The sequence below is a fragment of the Anguilla anguilla genome, chromosome 15 (genome assembly GCF_013347855.1).
Source record: "Anguilla anguilla isolate fAngAng1 chromosome 15, fAngAng1.pri, whole genome shotgun sequence".
Lineage (NCBI taxonomy): Eukaryota > Metazoa > Chordata > Actinopteri > Anguilliformes > Anguillidae > Anguilla > Anguilla anguilla.
Window position 1 is genome coordinate 12,005,561 of NC_049215.1, and position 18,642 is coordinate 12,024,202.

Consider the following 18,642-nt stretch of genomic DNA (forward strand, 5'->3'; position numbering starts at 1 on the left):
ACCAATCATTGGTAGTGGTAGTAAAGAGTTTTATTCTTGCTGAAAGGTTTGGCATATGCTAAAGGTCTTAATAAATCAGGCCCTAAGAATCAGGGTTGGGGACAGTTTCATTTCATTTATTAACACTTTCGGGGTGAATAAAATGATTCAATCTGTGAAACATGGTGGAGGTAGTGTCATGGCTTGCCTTCGTTGAAGATATGACTGCTGACGCATGCAGTCATATCATGAATTCTTAAGTGTACAGAAACTGAACAGATCCAAACCACATTCCTCAAAATTCATTGGACGGCACTTCACCTTGCAGCAGGACAATGACCCCAGGCATGCTGCTAAAGCAATCAATGAGTTTTTCAGGCCAAGAACTGGAATGTTCTTGACTGCCAAAGTCAAACTCCCATGCCGAGTCCAACTGAACACACGTTTCACTGACTGAAGACAAGACTGCTGACAAACGCCCCAGAAACGAACAGGAGCTGAAGATGGCTGCAGTGCAGGCCTGGCAGAGCATCACCAGGGAGGATACCCAGTGTCTGGTGACGTCTATGAGTCGTAAACTTCAGGCAGTCATTGAATATAAAGCGTTTGCAAACAAGCGCTAAATATGACTGCTTTATTTCATGTGTTAATTTGTTCCATTACTTCTGCTCCCCAAAAACTGTGTATACAAACTTTTGTAGCCTACAACAAAAATTGTGTCACTGTCCCAATACTTTTGCATTCAACTGTATATTTACTTATACCCCATAGATTTACCACTGGTAGTACGGTATATTCAAACACCATCTGCTAGTGTTTGTGGAGTATTTCACGCATTTTTACACATTAAGTGTCAAACTAATTGATGGTCCTAATGCACACATTTGCCGTTGTTACTAACTCACTAACAAAAGGCAAAAGAAAGCAAACACTGGCGCAACAGGTGATGCCATTACTGAACTACGCTCTTCGAAAAGCTGCCGTTTTAGGGATCCTGGGTTCGTTTCTCTGGAAACGCTGGTTAATAATTCTCCAGCAACGCACAGGTGGTCAATGGCAGGTTTAAATCTAAACTTTAAATTTGTACTCCGGGGAAACGCAGCCTGCTTTCGGCTTAGAACTGCGTTTTAACCTGGCGCCGACGGAGAGAAAAAACAGGGAGTTTCTCCGAGGGGAGGAGTGTGGAGCGGATAGCGCACGGCCGGCGGCTTACGTTTGACTGCTGGGGCAGCATGAACACCATAAGGGAAACCGCAATAATGAGGCGGTGACAGCGCAGTGCTAATGTGTGTTCTCCAAATAATAACACAACGGGGACAATAAAAATAAGAATGGGAACGAGTCACTCCACAGCATTATGGAAACGGTGAAATAAAGACAACAGGATTTTACGCTTCCAGGATGATCCCGTTTCTGAATCAATGTGAACTCTTTTAGTTCGGGACGAAAAGCAAGCCGACAAATGGTTTCCATTCAGAGCAGATTTTTTTCGTTTTAAGTAAAAAAAAAAACTGTTAGTTTTGTTTACTAATTAGTTGATGAAAAGTTCTGCACTGCAATGTCTCTTCCACCACATTCGGAAACTCGGAAGTTCACACGGGGTCTAAGTAAACCTGGAACTGCGGCCGAGTTGAGGCAAAGCGTGTCCGAGGTTGTCAGGACGTCCGTGCTTGTGGTAAGTAAACTCACATTTTAATTATTTCTTCGCCTGTTCATTTTCGTACCGTTTAGAGGTCTGTCGGGCATGTTGGCTTGTCTCACGTAAAAGCCGCTGTTATCACAATGCGGGGTCTGCGGGAGAAGTGTTATTACAAACAATCGTGTTGAACTGAATCCCCAAAACAAACGATACGATTAATAGGCCAGCAGGTAGTCTACTGCGAAACCACAAGCGGTACCATTGTTTTTTATTACTATATTATCAAAACAAGGATTGACGTGTTAATCGGTCTCGTAGTCTGCACGTTTCCATTTAATGTTGAATGAAAAAAAAAATGTTATTCATATATGTTTCGCCTAGAGATTTTAAGGATATGAGTAATGTTTTAAGGACCCGGTGGTTATTTTAACTATTCTTTGTTAAAGTATTTTTGGTTTTGGATAAATGTGTATGCTTAGGCTACTTGGCAGGCATCAAGCACTGATTTCCTTTGTTGTGCCATGTTACTCAGGTACGCTAGTCGCTTTGTTATTGGGACCCTGGAATACAGCCATCAAATACTGGTCTCATGGGACCTGTCACAAACGACCTTAAACTGAGTTTAATCGTCGGGTTTGGATGCTAGATTTCACTGATCTAAAAGACGCGTTTAAACACCTGCTGCGGTGGTTGAAACTGGCACGTGGTGGATAAGGTGAAACCATAAGTCTAAGCGAACAATGCTGTTGTCATTCTCAAGGCAGTGCCGAATGCTTAATAAATAAATAAAATGATGGTAATGTGCATACGAATGGTAGTTCTCCCGTCCCTTACTACTTTAGTGAATAGAGTGGTTTACTGGTAAGAGCTGGCATTCTGCAGACTACTATGTCCATTCATAAACTATATCAGTTACAACCTCGTGGATGAGATGGCGCGGGGGTGGGGAAATTTTTGTTTTGACATGGATTTGTTACACCGCCCCTTCATTTCTGATGTCCTCAGGGACGGCTTGTGCGTGCGTGTGTGGTGTCTTCTACTATTGCTATATTGTACCGATGGCCGTCTCAACCTTGCACAGTATGTTCAGTTTCCAGCTCTATCGGAGACCTATGTCAAAAGCAACAGCCTATTTTAGTAAATGGGTCTTGGTTGAGAGTGGGAGTTTATAGAGTATAACTAGTTGTTTGTGTCTGAGTCTGTAAATCAAATTTCAGCTGAGGTACAAAGTCTAGAGAACCAGATTTTCTTCCTTCTCATGCCAAAAGACCGAGATAAAGCTTGGGTCCTTAACAGGCGCACATGCATGTAATAATCGAGTAGCAGAGGTAGAATACCCCTGTCACTAGAAAGGATGGTGATTGGCCAGCTCCTATCTGCAGAATGACACTGTGGTGCTGTGATGGCCTTTTCTCAGTGTCAGGCATGAGTAAACCCTGATTTTAAACTGTGGTCTTTGCTCCCTGTCAGTACCTTAATATTATCACCCAGTCTCCACATCTGCTAGTCAAAACGCTTTCTGTTCTACCTTGTTGAAAAAAAAATCCCAAAATGGTTCACGGAGTATGATGGGAGATGATGTCACGTGCACCCACGGATCCAAGAGGAGTGCATTCATGCGTTCTGAACTCTGGACGGAGTGTGGCACAGTGGGTAAGGAACTGCGCTTGTAACCGAAAGGTCGCAGGTTCGATTCCCGGGTAAGGACACTGCCGTTGTACCCTTGAGCAAGGTACTTAACCTGCATTGCTTCAGTATATATCCAGCTGTATAAATGGATACAATGTAAAGTGCCATGTAAAAAGTTGTGTAAGTCGCTCTGGATAAGAGCGTCTGCTAAATGCCTGTAATGTAATGTAATGTAATGAATACCCTGCCTTATTATATAATACAATAAGATACAACTTTATTGTCCACACAAAGTGGAAAACTGTCTTTGGCTTTACATGGGATGAAAAAAACTGACATAAGTCATAAAAAACTCTAGGAATGGACAGAAAATCATTGCTCAGCTTATATTGTTAATATCGCCTGCCCTCCTGAATTGGATGCAACTTCAGGAATGACAGACACTGGTTCTGTGCATCTGTATACTGTGTAGAAGTGGCACAATGCATTGATCTGCAGTCTGTTGTTGGGGTGAGTGCTGCACTGCTGTCCAGCGCTGAGTGCATATAAATGGATAATGAATCCTTTTACTGACCCTTGGTTTAAAGTGAGCCAGTAATTGGAGCATGAGGTTAAAAGGGAACTGATTAGTGTCTTTTTCTTTCTCTTCTATTTCTCTTTTTCTTTCTCTTTAAGTGAGTGCGTGTGTGTTCTTGAAAATGTGCGATGCGTTTGTGTATGTGATCCAGCTTTCCTGGAGAAGTTGCTAGGTAACAGAAACAGACACTGTCCAAGCTTTTGGTCAGAGAAATGGAATCCCAGATGCTCAGCCGCCACACCCTCTTATTTATTTATTGCATCACGTGGAACCGCTCCCAGAGGATTCTGGGAAAGAAGTGAGCAGTGCTGACCGCTGGTGTGTTGAGGGGCATTAACCAGATGGGAAAACATGAGTGATTTGCTCATCTTCATGATTTATAGGTGAGTGCGTGCATGCGTGAGTGTGTGTGCCTGTAGGCGTATGCATACAACACGCAGAACTCTTGTATGTTCAAAAACGTGCTTTCTCAGGAACCACAGGAAGAATATTTTTTAATGTATGTAGTTACACACAGAGCTTAATGGGGTTACATACAGAGCTTAATGGGAAACTTTAGTGTATTGGGTGGGTGGGAATCTGCAAGCAGGAGGCGGGTGGTAAAAGAGCCATTGTGTGCTTGTGTTTCTGAAGTTTGGATTAAGATAATTAACAAAAATTCATATGGTTATACAGTTTAAGAATAAATGAAAATACAACATTGGAGAAACACAAGACAAATGGTAAACTATGCATAAGAGGTAAAGATCTGGGTGGGATTCATTCTGCAACCAGACATGTCTGGGGGATGCTTATGGGTTCATGCACTTACAAGTTTATGCTTGCTGGGATTACCTGAGTTACTGTATCCACATTAAAACACATCCAACTGTTTTCCAGCTGGACGACTTGGAAACTACACCCCTCCTCCCCCGTGTTCTGTCGAGCTCAGCGTGCTCTCTAATGCGCTCATAAAGAGTGTGATTTGTAGGGAAACCACTCTGCTCCACAGAAGTGTCTGCAGAGTCCCACTGTGGGCCTGGAATGCCAGCGTGACCAGGGCCACTGTTTGAGACGAATTCCTCCATGAGACATGTAAATGCGCGGAGGGGAAGATAAGGGTCCCTTTCAGGGACATAAAGGGTGATTGTAGTGGGTACCTCCGCGTGCACTGGGTCGTTATTTACCCAGGCTTTAAACACAAACGGACCCGCCTGACCGCCTGAATGCATTTTAATGCAGATAGAGCCGAAAGTCTGTCCGGGGTCCCGCCCCCAGGGCCGGCCCGCGTGACCACTCGCTCGCCCACTCGGTCCGCCCGAGAGGCTTCAGTGGCACTCAGCCTGCCAGAGCGCGGATGTACCGCGGGATACATGAGACACCCCCCTGCTACACGAGACACCCCCCCGCCTAAACGGTGGAAGGGCGTGTCCCAAACCACCTCATCTCATCCCTCGTACTCACCGTGAGTGCCAGCTCATAGTTTGGGCATGAGCTCCTAAATCCTGATTAGGATAAATCAGCGTACGTGAGAGGCCCAGCCTGGATTTCTGGGGGGGGGGGGGTTGCTTGATTTGAACATGGCCTGCTCTGCACTGCAATAGATTACCCATGAGTCTTTGCATTTTCCTGATGTTGCATCACCACAAAGCAGTGATTTGAGAACATAAGTAATGTGGGTACAGTATAGTAGAGATAAAATAGCCGTGCTGTTGCCCAGATGGAGATGTGCATGTGCTGGGCTCTGCTGTTTTGCACACTGTCAGAGCGCAGGGGGCAGAGAGAGCTTGTAGGCCCCTGAGCTGTGGTCCCCCTCTGGGGCCCTGTCATTATCCCCTTAATGATCATCAGCAGCTTTGAGTTTGTAGCACCTTCTACAAGCACGCCCCTCCACCCCCCCCCCCCCCCCCCCACCCCAGCGTGTGACGCAGCTGCCCGGAGGCGTCTGCATCATGGCTGTCCTCTGTGATTAGATTAGAAATCTCAGGTCGCCTCCCACGACTCTCACAGGAACACTCTGCCAGTTTAGGATGCTTGTTTCCGCTCCGCCGGTCTCGTGTTTTTTTTCTCCGTTTTGCAGTGGAGCTCCAGGGCGCAGAATGGATGGAATGCGATTAGCGTGGGTATACAGCTGCCAGCCAGCCCAAGGTGCCGCTCACCGGCTGGTTAGTGCGTCAGCCGGAGTTTGGGGTTTTTTAGCATTCCGAAAGCGATGTTGGTTTCTCTGTGGCAGCAAAGAAAGTGAAAGCAGCGTTTACACGTCTAAATGCGCGTCCCTCCCATAGCGCCAGGTGTACATGTCCTCTGTCATGTTACTGCTGTAGTTTCAGGAAACCCAAAAGATTCGTCTGATCACCTGCCTGGTCTTGGAACGTTGGAATCTGAGTCATCATAGCAGTGCATGTGAACGCACTTCGTGAAACAGTTATAAAACATTGCTTACTAACAAAGCAGCACTCCATTTTTAAACCCTGCAGAAAAGCAGGCCTAGCTAATCCCTGAGTTCTGGGATGTTCTCATCTACAGGGGCTTTCCGTTTATTTGCCTTGGTCACGATGAGAAACACCCTTGTACAGAAGCTAGTTTCTGGATTTTAAATCCCACTGTCAATTTTATCTGAGTCAGTCAGGGTGTGTCTGAACTTATAATCTTATATTTACCCTGGAAGCTGTTTTATGTTGGTGTAAATGAAGCCAAGGTATATGTAAATGTGCAGTATAGGTACAGAGTAAGTGTATAGGTCTAAGTGGTTGAAATAATGCAGTTCTATCTAGTGTGCATACACAAGTCCCTTCTTCTCCTTGTCCTTGTGTCCTTGTGTTTTTTTTGATGGGGCAATAGAGAACTCCCTCAGTTTGTCTGACACAAGGAGCTGCAGAGCTTTTCCTGTCCTGACGCATCTGGCCCAACATACAGGGACAAATAAGGCAGAACACTGGCAGAGCATCTTTACTTCCATCCACTCACAGCCCACGATGTTGCAGCCTCCTCCAGTCCTCATCCACTCACAGCCCACAATGCTGCAGCCTCCTCCAGTCCTCATCCACCACCGCCAGACTCTGAGGATTGTGCCCTTTCTCAAATGGGTTCCATAATTTAAAGGAACTAAGTAATGATAATAAATAATATTGGCCATTTTTAATACCAAATCTAATTTCCCTATCTCGGCCTGATATTCTCTCTCATAAAATTTAGTGATGGCACAGATTAATCAATTGTCCTTTTATGAAAGCACGGGAAATGATTTCATAATCAAATCCCCCTAATCTAATTAAGGAAACTTCAAAAATACCCTGTCTCAATTAGCCAATAAAATGCCGGTAAGCCTGACAGAAATTTCCATCGTAATTCCCCAAACCTAATGATTTTCTTTTTGCTGCGTCATGTGTTTCACAGATTGCAATCTAAGATCCTTGCTCGAGAGAACAGGTAAAGGTTTTGGAGATAAGTTCCAAACCAAACCAGCAAACGTCCCAGAATTATTGATTGGTTGGTTGAGTGCAGAAGGAATTTACAGCAGTGATTTCTTCTCCAGTTTTCCTGTAATCCTCTACCTTGTGCATTTAGGCAGGTAAGGTCCTTTATGATCAGCTTTCACATGCTATATTTTACATGCATCTCCAGAATTTTGTTGGGGGGTTGGGGCTCAAACCCAAAATCCCCCTTGGCTATGTCTTTGATACCCTACCATCCCCCTGGGATCAGAGAGAGAGGGTACATCACCAAGGCAGTGAAAGGCTTGGTCTTTCACCAAGTCAAACACATTTTCTCTCGGTTTAGAGTTTCTCTGGCCTCAGACCAAATTAAGTGAGCATGCTCAGTGTTGGTCCTGTGTTTGGTCACTGGTACTCAGCAGAATCCTGGCTGTGGCTCTGAACTCCTGAGTATTCCTCACCCGAGCTCCGGCACGGATTGAATCGGCTTTTTATTCTCGCTCAAGCTGTTACTCCACTTTGGCGGACAGAGGGCAGACATTACGGCAGTTAGAGTGCCCGCCGGCCTGGGTCTCTCCTGAAGGCTGGGCCGGGGTTTCAACGGCTGAGCAGAGAGCCACCGCGCCGATGGGCCCTCATTGGTCTGGGACCTGGAGGAACCAGACGCTGCCTGTGCGGGGGCTCATTTTGATTTTTTTATGTCTGTAAATTTTTACGGCTTTAATTGCGTAACCCATTTATTGGGTAGAAACGCCATTCTACAGCTCTTTCCTTTCTCCCGGCCGAGTGTTTTCTGCATTTGGGTCCACGTTTATTTCACTCCATGGGCGTGGTCCTGCCGTTGTCGTGGGAGACAGAAATAAAGCGTAAAGCACGCAACTTCAGCACTCCAGAGCACGTCTGAGCTCTTTGTTCTGCTGAAATGAGTAACGTTTGGTTCTCTAGGAATTCTCTTCAGAACCTGACCCTTTGCACACATTCGGGATTATGGGTAAATGCGGCTGAATCAGGTGTTCTAAAGGCCCATGTACAAATCTAGTTCAGAAGAGTTTTTTTTTGTCATATGATATTTTTAGCTAATTTGCTAATCTGTAGTTATGCTTCTGGAGCTACCTCTCTGCCACCCACACCTGCATTCCTGGAGCACTGCATCGCACCTGTAACTCCTCCAGTACCCCTGCCTGCAGGCCAGTGGCTATTTTACACCCTGTGTGTCACACAGTGCTAGCGCTGAGGGCTAATACTGAGGAAAGGCACATCTTTCACTGGTGATTGGTAGCCTGCGGCAGTTTTCTCCCCCTCAGTCCCGACTCGGCTAATTTCAGATCTCAGAGCTCAGATTTGTCTTGTTTCCTCAGTATTGTTTGGGATGTTGCCGTGGGTGACCGCGCTGAGTGGCTGTCTTGCAGCGGTAGCTTAGCGCCGTGCTGTCAGAAAGCTGTCTGTGTGGAAATATAGGTGTTGTTCAGGAATTGAGTTCTCATTGAACTCACCTGGTTAACCTGGTAAAGGTAAATAAATATGGATTTTACAGCAGCTGCAGAGGTGGCTCTTGCCCTTCTGTGGTGGAGCGTTTCCGTGGTAACACATGCACAGCATGGCTTCCCCCGCTTCGCGTACCCTAATCCATACCCAAACAGGAAGTGCCCATCCTGTCGCCCATCACTCCCACACAGCGAGCAGCCATGGGAACTTGGGCGAGGTGGCAGGGACTTCCTGTGGCTGAAACGGGCAGGGAAGATCAGGGCAGGGGATTGGCTGGGAACGGGAGGGCCACCCGCTGCCACCGATACCTCTGATGGCAGGCCATCTGCCCTGGAGCATGAGGTCACCGTACCAGAGCGGCAAAGCTTCGGAAAGAGGCGGTCTGTGACTTCTCCTCTCCCGTGCGATGGCCAGTGTGTTTATCTGTGGTCTGTGCCGATCTCCTCTCACGCTGACCATTTTTTACCTAAATGTGCTCCTCTTTTTGGAGCGTTGTACCAAGAGAATATTGGCTCTTGGTTTTGCACTAGCTGATTATTCTGTTGTGGCTTGTTTATTACCAAGTTTATTACTAAGACATTGTCCTTTGAATAACAAACAGAAATGTTTGCTAGCTCATTGAGGTCCTCTCTGACACTATCTTTGTCTGCTGTACATGCCAAGAATGAACAGGAAACCAGTGTTCAGTCGCTGTAAATACTGTACAGGATTTAATTTCAGTACCTTCTCACCATCTAGTGGTGAGAGGAAGGTACTGCCATACCGCAGTGGGAGCTGCTCACTCGCTCCAGAAGTGAGAAGTACTGCTGTTTTTCTGGCTTCATATTCTCTGCAGTATTGTAGTTGGATGACTCCTAACAGCAACCGTACAATTTCACAGTCTTTCTTGTCCTCACTTGTGTCCTCTGTGCACTTCTTCTCCTCATCAGTTATTACAGCAGTTTCATTATGATAAATATGAAGACATACAGTCGGTTCTGTGCTAGCGCTCCAGAGTGGTTGGAAGCTCTCTTTTTTCTTCTTTTCTTTTTTTTACAGCTTGTGAGCTCTTGGCGTGACTGATGGTGAGGCTGGTCTCAGGCCTGTCTGGACCTGTGTGTGTGAGGTACCACTGAATGTGGAATTCGCCATGGCACATTGATTCTAATAATGATACTCGGAAAAATAATAATACATTTTCTTCATGAGGCACTTTTCTTGCACCCAGAGTGTAAGAAGGTATGCAGAGGCTTCTTGTTATGTTGTGTTAATTATTATTTTCTAGAGGATATCCTCTTCCTGAACTGTTTGGATGTACTCACGCACTTGCTCTTTGAAGTTGCTCTTGATAATAGCTGAATTAATCTAATCTAATGTAATGTGCACTTCCTGCCCCGTTTCTCCTGCTGTTTGAAGTCTCCCCTCTGTCCATGTGTAAAAGGCCCCACCCACCGGCCTTTGGAGAGTTATCTCTAGCAGGCGCTGTAGATTGGAAAGCACCTGGACTTTTGAAGTGCCGTGAGTCCACTTAGCCTGTTGTCATCCATCCCCTGGTTTCCATCTCTAGGGGAACGAAAACCGCTCTCTGTTTTTAAATTCAGTCAGAGCTACGCTTGATATTACATAGCAGTTTGGGAACAAGCTGTGGAACAGACTCAAGCTTTTGATTGTCCTCAACATTATTCTTCAGAGACAGTGCAGGGGCTACCTTGAAGATAACAATCTGAAGATAATAAAGGAGTTCTGGTCGTCTGTTTGTCCCAGGGTGGAGCTGTTGGCAAGCGGAGTGTGTCTGTCTGCTTTCCCTCCCGCCTGATGGCTGTGTGTATATCTCCCTGGATATTGCGCTTGGAACCCTTTTGCTGCTTCCAAAGAATTCCTCCTCCTTCGTCATCTGTTCCTGTGTTTACCGTGTCACAGGCTCCCGTTCCATCTGCTGTTGGTCTGCGAATCCCAGGGACTGAAATATCACTGTCAGTGTTTAGTGGTTTGAGTCAGTCCAGGCCTTAGTAGCAGCAGGTTGGTGTACTGATTGGACACCACCAGCAGGCTGCTATAATAACCTGCATCTATAAGTGAGAGGCATTTGGTGATTAAACTAATTAGCTGAATTTAGTTTGTTGTTAGTGTGATGTCTCCGGTTGTTCTGTGTTTGTAGATAAAGCAGCGGTAGCCTCTAATCATTGGGATGTTGCTTCCTGTCCAAAGAGAGACATCAGCCCAGTTACAGCAGAAATGGAAACGGATTCTGAGGTGCTCCAGACTGCCCACCCGGGACGAAGTCTCAGCTGAGATACGGCTAAGGCTCTAATCGTAGCGTTGTTGTGTTTTGGGTGTAACCGTGGTGTTGTGAACTCTTTATTTTGGCTGCTAAATGCACGCTATGTAGCCCGGCAGCTAAAGCTCTGGTTGTGTTTCAGGAAGGGCAGTGATTCTGAGTGCCAGAATTGGCTTTTATGTGCTTGTGCAATGAAACAGGAGGTGTATCAGCAATTGTTGTTCCGGCTGTTTTTTCCTGCAAAAATTGTGATCCTCGAAGTATCATTGAATCATATGAATCATTGCTAAAGGCAAGGGCAGTGTTTCATAATCTCTCTTGTCTTCGCCAATGTCCAATTTATGCTTCTTCATCCACGTCAGTTATTACTATAGTTTCATTATGTTGAATATGAAAGCACACAAAAAGCATATTTTTGATGTTAAGTAGGCCTAGATGTGTTGAGTGATGGTGACCAGCCGCTTACCTTTGACTGCTTTTGTACTGGCCGCTTGGTGAAGACCCAGGCAAGCCTGGAACCTTCTCCCTTTTGGACTGTGATCCTGCACATGTGACCCCTCCCCCACCTGCCCCGACCAACCCCAGATTAAATGAAACAGATTACACCTCCGCTGACTCATTCCGGAGCCCACAGTCACAGCTGGGCTCTGATCCGTGGCAGTGCGGGAGAAAGGGGCGGGAGGAACGTGACCAAAAAAGATAAACAGAGCAGAGAGGGAAAGTGTAGTCTAAATTTAGAGGCAGTTTTTTTTATCCAGGTGTTTTTATAGTCCTGGTGTGTCTATGAAGAGGTCTTCACAGGAAACACTTGTCAGTATTCTTTTTTAGCTCGTGGGCTGGACCCTGCCTGTAATTTCACTGTGAGAACAGCCTGAGGCCCGCGGGGAGGAAAGGAGTGGAGGAAACGAGCAGAGGAAAAGAAAAGCAGACGGGAGCTTACGTTGCCGCCGCCGCCCTTTTCTTTCCTCTCTTTTTTTTCATCTTCTCACGCTGTTTGTCCCGTTTTCTTTTTTCTAAAGTGCTGCCAGGTCTCTGCTGTGTGTCATTTCGGAGTCTGTGTGATTTTTACCGTGTTTGATAGTCCTCAGCTGTGTGAGTGAATGTGGGTCACCCGTTACTTCCAAAGTCACAATGGAAACTAATTGTTCTTTCACATCATCAGTATCATCCTGGAAATATCCACAAAGAGGGCCAAAACTGTTGGGACATGAAAAACAAGTTAAATAATCTTGTAATTCAGTGTGGGTCCATTTAGAACCACTGTGACAGAGTGCTTCAGCACAGGGATTTTCCAATAGGGAGTATACAGTTGATGGTGTTTAGCTTCTGGAAAATTCTGTAATATTAATTGCACCAGAACAGCTAGCTTTTTGACACGTGCATCGCGTCTATTACGCAGAGTGAATTAAAACTTCCCTGATTGTAATACAGTAGATGAAAGTATGCATGCTAATGTCACTGTGATGGTGATCTGAGCAGCACTTCACTGGCAGCCTGTATCCTGTCTGTGTTTTGCTCAATCATAAGATTTGATTCTGTGTTTTTCAAAGGTCCCTAATGAAATGGGACCCTGCTCCTTTTTTTTTTGTTCTTCCTGTGTCTGGAGCAAAAGTTACCCCTCCCTGTCCCGCAGGGCTGTAGTAACAGTGCACTCGCAGACCCGCTGAGAGACGCTTCATCTTCCCCCGAAACGACGTCTGTGTGAGTCAGGTGCCTGTGAGGAGCGCATCCTGGAGACACGGCTGCCCCTCAGGGTCTGAGGAGCTCTCTCCTGAAGGGTCTTCATTCAGGGACCTGCTCCCTGTTCTTTCTCCGGTGTTTCTTTAGTTCTGTTTTGTGTTGCTTGCTTGCTGATCCAGCGACAGTTTGCGGGACACTCACATACTCTATGGCAACCGAAAGGGCCTGAAACTGGAGGGGACTGCATGGAAAAGAATCAACAAATCAGACATGGGCTGGTGAAAAAGACCTTTCTGGGAAAAGATTCACTTAATCAGAAAGAGGGTTTTTATACAAAATACGATCAATATTCATCTGTTTAAGGCTTCTAATTGGCCAGATGTTTAAAAAAAATTGTACTTACCTTTATTTATTTTTTTTGCCATGACAAGGCTTGAAAACTGCAGGTGTAAGTCCACTCGAATGATTTTTTAAACGATAGTGTATAATAAAATAATAGCAGGTTCACTTAATCTGCTGGAACACTATGCCTCATTCTGACTGAAAGGGATCTGGGAGCCCCTGGGGCATCTAAACAGTCTCAGGAGTATCAGCCGCATGGTCGCAACCAAACACACAGGCAAGCAAATAAAGTATCACATTGCTGACTTTACAATGCGTTCTGGGAAAATCCCATTTTTTGAATAAAATATAAACATAAATATACTTATTTACTTAATATAACACCTTATCCATCCAAAATGATTAATTCCCACAGCCGGATACACATTGACTGAGTGAATTATGGTTTAATGCTTTGCTCAGGGGTACAATTAAACAACCACAGCTGGGTTTAGGACTTGTATCTTTCTGGATTGCAGTCCAGTTCCAGCTCTGCACAGCGTCTCTGCTTATATACTATTACAGAATCTGTTGTTAAATCACAAATAAAGTGATGGCCAATGTTGGCAGGTTCTGACTGACTGATGTCCTTATTGTGGTATGAAACCAATCATCAACAAAAGAACAGTACGAGTAGTAACCTCCACTGCAAAAATTTGCCGGTTTTCTCTGTGAACACAAGTTTATATTGATGCTCACGGAATGCGATGTGCTGTTTTTCTGCGTTAGTAAAAGCATGTGTTTCCCGTGGAGACATATTCGAGTGTAAAACCCCTGTCACCCATACGGTGGCCAGTAGAAGCGCCCAGAGCTGGCCTTCAGGGGGACGGCGGTGCTCTCTAACGGTCTCGTACCGCCAGCTGTGTTGACTCTCCAGCCCATTGGCTGTGAGCGCATGTTTGAGCTGTCTGACCCCGAGGAGAAACCGAAGTGAAGACATCAGAGCAGAATAAACCTGGCAGCAGGAAAAGAGCACACTGATAAGAACAGGCTTTTCAGCTCATGTTGACTCATCCTAGTACCTGCAGCGCTGGTAGTCTGTATCATATCATATCCTAAGTATGAGTGGGAGTGTGATATGATGGTTAGGGAACTGGATGGTTGTAGTCCATGGTTGTAGGTTTGATTCTCAGGTTGGGACACTGTAATTATACCCTTGAGAAAGGTACTGATCCTGAATTGCTTCAGTAAATGTTCAGCTGTTTCAATAGATTGTATCTAAAAGATTTTTGCTGTGTAAGTCGCTCTAGATAAGCATGTTTGATAAATGCCAAAAACCGAATGTTACCATTTTCATGTAAGAATGTTCATGCCTAAACTTGTCTACTGCTAGAGTGTGTCAGTGCCTCAAGCGCTGTGTCTGTACTGCTCGGGCACGGCTCAGAGCTCAGTGTCAGTGCTGCGCTAAGCTGCATGGGACGCCCTGTACTCTCACAGAGGAGCGCTCAGAGGCCGGCAGTGTCAGGGTTGATGCGTTTACGCTGAGAGCACTGCATGCCTGGCATTCCACATCTCCACTACAGGCAGAGGCCACGCCCCCACAGCCCCTGCACTTTGGAATGGTATGGGAGGGGCGGAGTCTGCGCTGTGTACACCAGGCTGTGACTGGGTCAGGGGGAACAGAGGTGTGGGGCTGGCTATGCTTTGTGGCTTTTTGTGAATTTTTTTTGTTTTTTTTCGGGAATGAAGCAGAAAGGTAGGTGTGTGTGCAATGCACTTACACTTACAGAAGGCTGGTGAATTTCCTTTCATTTTAATGCAGTTTCATATTTCCTTTTGGAGTATCCAACATGAGATTCTGATGTTTGTTGAAACATGTCACCAGGACTCTTGTGTAGTGTGTGATGTGCAGCTCTGCTGCTTTCTCTGTTTATTTTGTTAACATTAGGGAAAGGGGCTCAGCTTTAAAGAAAGTATCTGCATCTCTGATCAGACAGGGCAGCGGCACGTCCCCTGGGCCTCAGTGAGCCGTGTTTGTGTTTGGAGACTCCTTGGGCAAACCTCTGAAACAGTACTGCAGGTCTCATTGTTTCTGCCTGTCAAATACATACACACACACAAGCTCTCTCTCTCTGTCTCTCTCTCTTTCTCACTCAGTCACTCACACACACACACTTGCATGCATGCTCTCTCTCTCTTTCAGTCACTCACTCACTCACACACACACGTTTGCGTGTGCGTGCGTGTGTGTGTGCGTGCGTGTGAGTGTGTGCGTGCGTGCGTGTGTGTGTGCGTGCGTGCGTGCGTGCGTGCGTGCGTGCGTGCGTGCGTGCGTGTCTTATTGCCTGTAGTTTGCTGCTTTGCTGTGCTGATGGGTCACACACATCGATCACTGTGTACTGATGTCACTGACGTGCAGTGGAAACCGTTTTGAATTCAGTCGTGTCAGCAGCTTATTGATTTTTTATTTTTTTTTGTAGCCCATCCCCGATTTCCCAGAATCCTTTGCACGCTTCCCCTGTGTCTGTGTCTGTTAAGCCCTCCTGAACGCCTGGCCCCAGGGTCACTCCCAGGAACACTCTGCTGACTGGACACCTTGTGTCATAGAAACCATACAACTCAGCACTTCAGCCCGGTCCAGTCCCTCTCTGCCCTGGGTTTGGCTGTCATAAGTGGGCCAGTGCCTTTTTCTGCTGCGTATGAACTTACCACCGCTGGGCCCCAGTGACTCAGAGCCACAAAGCTCTACGGCAGAGGCGGGAAACCACGCCCTGTACCATTCATCACCGTGATGCACAGGAAGTGACACACCTTTTAAAGAGATGATGTCACATGGCGGTGGTTTATCATTGCAGCTATGCAACAGAAAGCTGGCTTTGTCACCTACAGGTTCTGTGGCCAGGTAAACATACAGGGAAAAGAACCTGTTTCACTATAAAATACCCCTCGGGTGTGTGGATAAATCGGTGCAAATTACTTATAGTAGTAATGATAGCCAATAACTTGCATGCTTCCCTGTCGCCTGAGTCAGCTGTGTTAAGGTTTGAATTACCATGGAGGTCTACTGCCCACATACACATGAGCAAACGTACACATACGCAGACTCGCACACTTATACATACACACACAAATACCTACACGCTGAGTTTTCTGGCCAAGCAGGTGCAGAGCCTCAGGTCTTGGCTTGGAGCAGGCTTTTGTAAACAGAGCCGTGCTCGTAAAAGACGGCCCCTGCAGGGATAATAATCTGCGTCTCCAGCAGGAGGAAATGCTGGCATGCGCATTTTCCCTCTTCTGGCGCTGCTGACGCCGTAGATATTCTCTGCCATGTAGAATAACCCTGAATCATTGTGGGCTGTCAGCAAGACCTAATGCCAAGCAGCATAGCAGCGCTCTGCCCTCCAATCACAACGCTGATCACCTGGGCTCTTATTGAACCAACCAATCACAGCCTCCTGGCTGTTCTTACCTGGCCTCTTGTAGAACTAACCAATCACAGCCTCCTGGCTCTACTCTCCTGCTCTTTGTAGAACTAACCAATCACAGCCTCCAGGCTGTACTTACCTGGCTCCTTTCACCGGTCCAGTGGGGTACAGGTTAATGGAGCCGGTCAGTTCCCCCCCCTGCCCCCACCCTCGGCACCCTGACCTGGTTTCACAGCAGCACTGTGTTAGTGGGGACTGGAGAGGATTTCCCCTGATTAGAGGGGAAAAGCCTCTGAAGATTATCCTGAGATTTTCCCCAGTACCCGCTTTTCTGGGGCACACACACACACACGCACACGCACACACACACTTTTGGTTCTCTGCCTCATACAGCCTCTCTCGCAGCACACACATTTACACATACACACGCACACGTTTGGTTCTCTGCCTCATACAACTTCTCTTGCAGTACACACAAACACACACACTCATGCACACACACACACACGCCTGTTACTTTCACTGCTTCATAAAGTGTGTCTGCCTGAGCACATAACCATACATAACCAGGCACTCTACCTGTACTTCAACACACCACTGTTTCCATCACAACACTGTTTCCTTCTTTGCTGCCAGTGTTTTCACCATGGCGATCACACATATGAGCACATTCTTTATGTGTCATGTTCTTATTTCTCGTGCCTCAGAGTCCGGTTTGGAAGTCAGGGGTGTATCATGGGCTGCGGAGGAGGGAAAGGTTTACCTTTCCCTCAGTGTGACCCTTATACCTCCCTAAATCCAGACACATGCTACTTGTCACTAAATCCTAATCCCTTAATCTTCCCTACCCTGCTACGTTTCTGACTCCACGTTCATCGCACGCTCTGAGCATTCTCTGCTGTGACTTCCTGCTCCCCTTTCCTACTTCCTGGTTCACGCTTCAGCACCTTATTTGTTTATTATGCATAATTTATTTAATGCTTAGCCCATCCTGTAACGTCCTACTACCGATTCTAGTGAGTACAGATCAGTACATGCCCTCTCCGAAAAGCACATAGCCAGTCACCTCTTCTTTTCAGCTGCACATCGTGCGCTGGATTGCTAACTGAGCAGCTTGCAGATTCAGCAGTGTGGCTGTTAAATTGTATCTATACAGGGTAGGTTGACTGAGCACACGTGCTCTTTTGCTGCAATGCCCTGTGAACCCCCACCCCCACCCTTCCCCCAAGCCTAACCTGCATGTCTTTGGGTTGTTGACTGAATAGTCTGGCAACTGAAACGCTTCCAGTTATGCAACCAGATTAACACTGCGTGGATTATGCAGAGACTCGCGCTGAAACCCCATTAACAATGAATGGAGGGACCTGCACAGAAACCCCATTGAGACTGAATGGAGAGATTAGTGCAGAAATCCCCATGAACACTGCCTGGAAAGACCAGTGCAAAAAACTCATTATCACTGCAGGGAGAAAGCCGCAGAGAAATCTGTCTGACGTTGCTTGGATTGACCAGCACAGAACCCCCATTAGCCCTGTGCAGGAACCCCTTCGCTTCCTCCTGCAGTACAGCAGTGAGTCAGGGCTGTGTGGGTCGATTCGTCCCCATGGTTACAAGGTCAGCATGAGCCAAAGCTGATTGCTCAGGTCAGTTGCTCAGCAGTTTTGCAGCATACAGTATCCATTTTTCAAAGCTAAGACCCTGCTTAGCTTTCCAGTATGGGTGGGTTGTCTAGTTGAATTTTCTGTAACTTGATTGTCGGTTGCTGCTAATCAATATGAATTGGCCCATATGGATTTGAAATCCCCTGTTTCAGACTCATACCAAACACCATGCAATGTGCCTTATACTGTGAGGAGATCTGCTGTGCAGAAATGTACCAGAGCTGACCTTGTGGGATGTTAAACTAGCCAAATGTGAGGAAGGGAGAACAGTGACTACATATTAATAATGCCTAGAAATTGCAAGGTAATCTTTGAAATGTATGTTTTTAAATCTTTTCCTCTATTCAGCCAGTGTTGTTTTTGTTCCTTTGGGTCTCTAGGTTTAAACTGAGAGCCCCTGCCAATCTCCCCCACTGAGGAAGAGTTCACCATGCACCACATTCTGTCCTCAGTTTGAGGAGTCTAAACTTGTCTTTGGAGGTCTGACGAGGAACTTGTCATTTGGAATTTCTACTGCCTGTTCTTGCCAAGGGATTTCAGGTCTGGATATGACTGTCAGGAATTTTATCTTACATC

General features: G+C 46.3%; 1 protein-coding gene across 3 annotated transcripts in view; it reads left to right on the plus strand.

The window, feature by feature from the left end:
• The first annotated feature begins 953 nt into the window (after positions 1–953).
• LOC118214186 (dedicator of cytokinesis protein 9-like) overlaps positions 954–18,642 on the plus strand; it is a 100,110-nt gene continuing 82,421 nt past the window's right edge. For 2 of the 3 annotated variants that reach the window (XM_035393878.1, XM_035393879.1), the window contains exon 1: positions 955–1,654. In XM_035393878.1, coding sequence (XP_035249769.1) covers positions 1,538–1,654 — 117 coding nt within the window. In that variant the 5' untranslated portion in view covers positions 955–1,537. Of the gene's footprint in view, positions 1,655–18,642 lie in introns of all 3 variants that reach the window. The other variant, XM_035393869.1, reaches the window with a different exon arrangement.